The sequence below is a fragment of the Mustela nigripes genome, chromosome X (assembly GCF_022355385.1).
Source record: "Mustela nigripes isolate SB6536 chromosome X, MUSNIG.SB6536, whole genome shotgun sequence".
Classification (NCBI taxonomy): domain Eukaryota; kingdom Metazoa; phylum Chordata; class Mammalia; order Carnivora; family Mustelidae; genus Mustela; species Mustela nigripes.
In genome coordinates this window covers 91,840,392-91,846,024 of record NC_081575.1, presented here as the reverse complement: position 1 = coordinate 91,846,024, position 5,633 = coordinate 91,840,392, and the positions used below count along the sequence as shown (strand labels likewise).

The 5,633-nt window shown below is 36.8% G+C and overlaps 1 protein-coding gene across 1 annotated transcript in view; it reads right to left on the bottom strand.

Annotated features, from left to right (window-relative positions):
* The window catches only part of LOC132007165 (protein FAM47E-like), a 2,364-nt gene extending 1,019 nt beyond the window's left edge, over positions 1-1,345 (bottom strand). Inside the window, exon 1 of the mRNA XM_059385271.1 lies at positions 116-1,345. Within this exon, the coding sequence (XP_059241254.1) occupies positions 116-1,345 (1,230 nt within the window). The remainder of the gene's footprint in view (positions 1-115) is intronic.
* Positions 1,346-5,633: the final 4,288 nt, after the last annotated feature.

Here is a 5,633-nt window from a genome sequence, read left to right as displayed (position 1 = left end):
CGTCGTCTTCTTCTTCTTCTTCTTCTTCTTCTTCTTCTTCTTCTTCTTCTTCTTCTTCTTCTTTTTCTTCTTCTTGTTCTTCTTCTTCTTCTACATTTGTGCTTATATTTATTACTTGATGTATAGGAGTCCTAACAGAATCATATTTCCATCCCTTCCTGAGAAACAACTTCTCAAGGAAGCCTGGCATCCTGTAGCCCTTGCTTAGAATGAAATCTTTAAAAGCAATTGTTCCATAAAGTTCTTCAAGAATATCCTTTTGAGGAAAATTCCTTCCATATCTTCCATCTGGAGCTTCATGTAAAACCTTGGGATCAATCAAAGGTTCATCATTTATTAGCTTTTTCCACAACTTGGGCTTCAGGTACCATGCTCCGTACCTCACCTTCACCCAGTTGGGTTTATAAGGATTCTTTGGTTTTTGGAGTTTCCTCTCCCAGTTTTCCCAGTATATGGAGAATTTTATATCATCCATTTTATCTCGCCCCTTTCTGTACTTTAGGTCCAAAGGAACATGGTTTACTTTCTTTGTGTGGCTCCTGTCATAGGTTGGTTTGCATTCATAGCCAATGTCAAACTGTTTCATGATGAACTCTTCATCAATGCCCAAGTCTCCAAAAGTAGCAACCCATTTGCAGAATTTACGGACTCCTTTTGGTATTTTTCTATGAAGGGGAGGAGTTTTGAGCAAATCTTCATTTATGCTTGACTTCCTTTCTTCATGAGGCAACTTGTCTGGATGTGACCCAGGAGTCTTCTTGGGAAGTTCCAGATTGAGTTTGGCAGGACGTTTCTTTCTAAGCTTTGTGGGGGACTTCCTTCTTTTCTCCGCGTTCTGACAATAGGCCCATGTGTCGTTCAGCCTCTTGTCAGGATCGAGCACTTCTAGCACCTTTAATAAGAGGTCTGAAGGTAGATCTTTCTCCAGATTTGGGTAGAGAGCCAAGGGATGCTCTGTCAGATGGGCTTCGATGTCCTCTACGAATGCCTTCCGTGCTAGCTGGGCTGGCGACAGTGTGGACAACAGGTCCGTTTCCTTGGTCAGCTTTTTCTTTGTGGGGGCAGGTTTGGGAACTCTGTGAACAATCATGGGAAGAAAGCCTTCTTTAGGACCGCGAGTGATCAGGTCTTCACACGGTGGACATTCCCTCCTGAAGTCGTCCAGCCCCTCTTTCACAAATACCCACCGCCGACTGTCCAGGGAGGTGGGGAACTTCAGAAGCTTGTTCTTGTGCTTTGGGAAACACTTGGAGGGCAACCTGTCTTTGTACCAGGGCTTGCAGTGCATGCCCAGCGGCATTGGTTCCAGTGGCACAGGCCCTAACAGCCACTTCTTGTCTGCCATGACACCTCTGGTCCCTGGGCGACCACCAGTTTTAGTGGTTTGTTTTTTGGTTGCTAGGAGACCACGTAGCTAGGCGTCGCCAGATTCTTCCCAGAAGTGGGCCAATACAGGTGCTCCACGCAACCCGTTTTTTCCTGGAATGGGCAGGGAAGGTTCATTCCTTTTTATTGTGGGATACTATTCCATTGTATGGGCATACCCCACAACTTACTTATCCATTCGCCTTTTTTTTTTTTAATCCATTTGTCTTTTAACAGACATTTGGGCTGATTCCAATTTGAAACTATTACAAATAAAGCTTCCACAAATATTCGTGTTCATGTCTTTGTATACATATGTACTTTCATTTCTTCTGGTTAAATTTTAGCAGAGAGAGGAATGGCGGAAGCATATGATAGGTGTTTGTTTAACATTTTAGGAAACCACCAAACTTTCTGAAAGTGGTTGTACTATGTAATATTTCTTCTAGTAGTGTATGAGTATTGTACTGCCTCCACATACTCTCCAGCACTTGGTATAGTTAGCCATTTTAATTTTGGCTGTTCTGATAGATGTGTAGTGGTATCTCAATGTGCTTTTAATCAGCGTTTTCCTAATGACACTATGTTCATGTGCTTATTTGCCATTTATCTCTTCTGTGGTGAGTATCTGTTCAAACTTTTTACACATTTTAAAATTGTGTTGTCTTGGGACACAGGGGTGGCTCAGTCAGTTAGGCATCTGCCTTCCACTAAGGTTGTGATCTCGGAATCCTCGGATGGAGCTGCAGGTTGGGCTCCCTGCTCAGTTGGGAGTCTGCGTCCTCCATCCCCTCCCCCTCTGTACATTTCCTCTCTCTCACCCTCTCTCAAATAAGTAGACAAACTCTTTAAAATAAAATAAAATTTTATTGCTTTATATCATTGGGTTTTGAGTTCTTTGTGCATTCTGAATGTAAGTCCTTTATCAAATATATGATTTGTACATTTTTCTCTCAATCTTTTGTCTCCATCTGTGGCTTTTGTTTTCATTGTCTTAACAGCAGAGTTTTCACATTTGATAAAGTTCAATTTATCAGTTTATTTTTTTATGGATTGCTCTTTTTGTGTTGTATCTAAGAAAACTTTCCCTATGGAAGGGTCATAAAAGTGCTTTCCACTGTGCTAAGTTTTATAACCTTAGGACTTACATTTAGATCTGTCCTCTATTTAATTTTAATTTTCTAGATTATGTAAGATATGGATCAAAGCTTTTATTTATTCTTTAAAAAGTTTTTATTTATTTAAGTAATCTCTACACCCAACTTGGGGTTTGAACTCACAACCCCACAATCAAGAGTCTCACACTCTTCTGACTGAGCTAGCCAGGTGCCCTGTAAGGTTGTTTTGTTTTGTTTTGTTTTGTTTTTTAAACTGTGGATATCCCATAGTTCCAGAATTTTTTTTTTATGAGAAGCTTTTCTCCACTGAGTTACCTTTGTAATTTGGTAGGTATAAGTTTTCCATATTTCTGTGGGGGGTACATTTCTGGACACTTTTCTGTTTCATTGCTTTCCATATATTTATACCATTTCTATACTGTGCTGATTACTCTTTATTTTATAAATCTTAAAATTAAGCTGTATTAGTCCTTCATGTTCTTTCTTTTATGAAGTTCTTTTGACTCTTCTAGGTCCTTTGATTTCTATAGGAATTTTAGAATCAGTTTGTCAATGTCTATAAAAATGCCTATTGAGATTTTGATTAGAATTTGGTGGAATAAATAAATTAGTTTTAACATCTTAACAATTTCGAATTTCCTGAGCATGAAAAAGTTACATCTCTCTATTACATATGTGTTATTTCATTTATCTCAGCAATATTTTTAAGTTGTCAGTACATAGTTCTTCCACATCTTTTTTTCTCTAGGTTTTCCTTAATATTTTAGGTTTTGATACTATTGTAAGTAGTACTGTAATTTTTAGTTAGCATTTTCATTCTTGATATATAGAAATATAATTTATTTTTGTGTATGGATCTCTTATCATGCAACTTTTATAAACTAACATCAATTCTAGTATCTTTTTTGGCAAAGTCCATTGAGTTTTCTACATTGATAGTCATGTCATCTCTTAATAAAGACAGTTTCACTTCTTCCTTTCCAATCAGAAAAACTTTTATCCCTGGCCTTATTGCATTGGCTGGAACCTACTTTTGCTGGATAAAAATGTAAGAGCAGTAATTTTTGTGTTATTTCTGATATTGGAGGTGATGTCATTAAGTGTGATGCTAGCTTTAGGGTTTTTGTACATACCCTTTTTCAATTTAAGTTCCCTTTTATTCCGAGTGTTCTGAGACCTTGTGATAAATGCTTTGTTTCAAATACATGGGTTGGTCAAACACACCTGTTAAGATATTCATATAACGTTTACTTTCTAAAGTAAAATTTGCTAAAATAATAAATAACATTGATTTCTGCATGGCAAATATACTTTGAATTCCTGAAATAAACCCCAGTTGGTCATTATATATATTGTTGGATTAGGTTTCCTAAACTATTCCAAACATATATTTGCATCTTTGTTTATGGGGGGTATCTGGTGTTTCTTTCCCTTTAATGACTTTGTTTAGCTGTGTTATCAGGGTAATGCTGGCATCATAGAATAACTTGGGAAGTATCCCATATTCTTCATTTTCTTTACGTGTAGGATTGGCATTGTGTCTTCCTTAAATATTTTGTGGAATTTACCAATGAAGCCATCTAAGCTTAAATTTTTCTTTATGGGAAGGTATTTTTTTAACTGCAAATTCAATTTCTTTAATAGCTATAGGGATGTCTGGGTTATCTAATTTTTCTTAATGAGTTTGGTTAGTTCATATATTTCAGGTAATATTTTTGTTTTATTTATATTGTCAAAATTATTGCCATAAAGAATCCATACTATTTCTGTATTGTCCTTTAGATATCTGTGGAATCTGTGGTAATGTCACCTCTTCCATTGTTGATTTTTGTAATTTGTGTTTTCTTCCTTTTTCCTTTTTTTCCTGATCCTACTGGCTATAGATTAACACATTTTACTGATCTCCTTAAGTAAACAGTTTTTAATTTCATTAACTTTAAGCATTGTTTTTTGTTTGCTTTTTGATTGGTTTCTTCTCCCAGCGTTGATCTATTGTTCTGTCACCCTTAATGGTCTATTCATGGCAACATACAATGCTTTTTCCAGCATGCACCTCAAAACTCTTCTAGCCTCTATTTATTACTCAGTTCCAAAGTCATTTGCACATTTTTAGGATTTGTTACAGCAGCACCCTATTCTTGGTACCAATTTCTTAGTCTTTTCAGGTTACTATAACAGAACATCTTACACTAGATGGCTTATATACCACAGAAATCTATTTCTTACAGTTCTGGAAGCTAGGAAGTCCAAGTTTGGGGCATGGGCACATTCGGTATCTGGTGAGAATTCAAGTTCTTAGTTCATAGACAGCCATCTTTTCCTGTATCCTCACATGGCAGACAGGGTAAAGAATCTCCTAGGGCCACTTTTTTTTTTAAAGATTTTATCTATTTAACAGAGAGAGCACAAGCAGGGGGAGCAGCAGGCAGAGGGAATGGGAGAAGCAAGCTTCTTACTGAGCAAGGAGCCTGATGTGGGGCTCGATCCCAGGACCCTGGGATCATGACCTGAGCTGAAGACAGATGCTTAACTGACTGAGCCACCCAGGTGGCCCTCCTAAGGCCTCTTTTATAAGAGTTCTACCCTCATGACTTAATCACCTCCCTAAGGTCTTATGCCCAAATACCATTATTTTGAGAATTAAATTTCAACATATAAATTTGGGGGAGACATAGTTAGCCTGTAGCATGTGGACATTCATTAATTTAATTTTTATGTATTTTATAACCTCCATACTACTTTTTGAATTACTTTGGCTTAAAGACTACATCACTCTTAAATAGATTTTAACATATAAAAATATTTACACATTTAATGATTAATTTCATTATTATTTACTCCTTTGCATAGATCAATATATGTATTGTATCATTTTCCTTCAGGAAGAAGAAAAATAGACTTTACAGTATGTTCTTCTGTGTTTTAACTTTTTCTTATTTTGCCTTGGTTTCTTTAAAGATATTTTTAAAGATCTTTTCTCTGTGCATAGAACTCTAGGATGGTAGTTTTTGTCTTTCATTACTTAAAAAAAAAAAAAAATTGTCTCCACGGGTACCTAGGTGGCTGATTTGATTAAACATCTGATCTTGATTTTGACTCAGGTCATGGTCTCAGTGTTGGGCAGTTGAGCCCTGCATAGGGCTCCACACT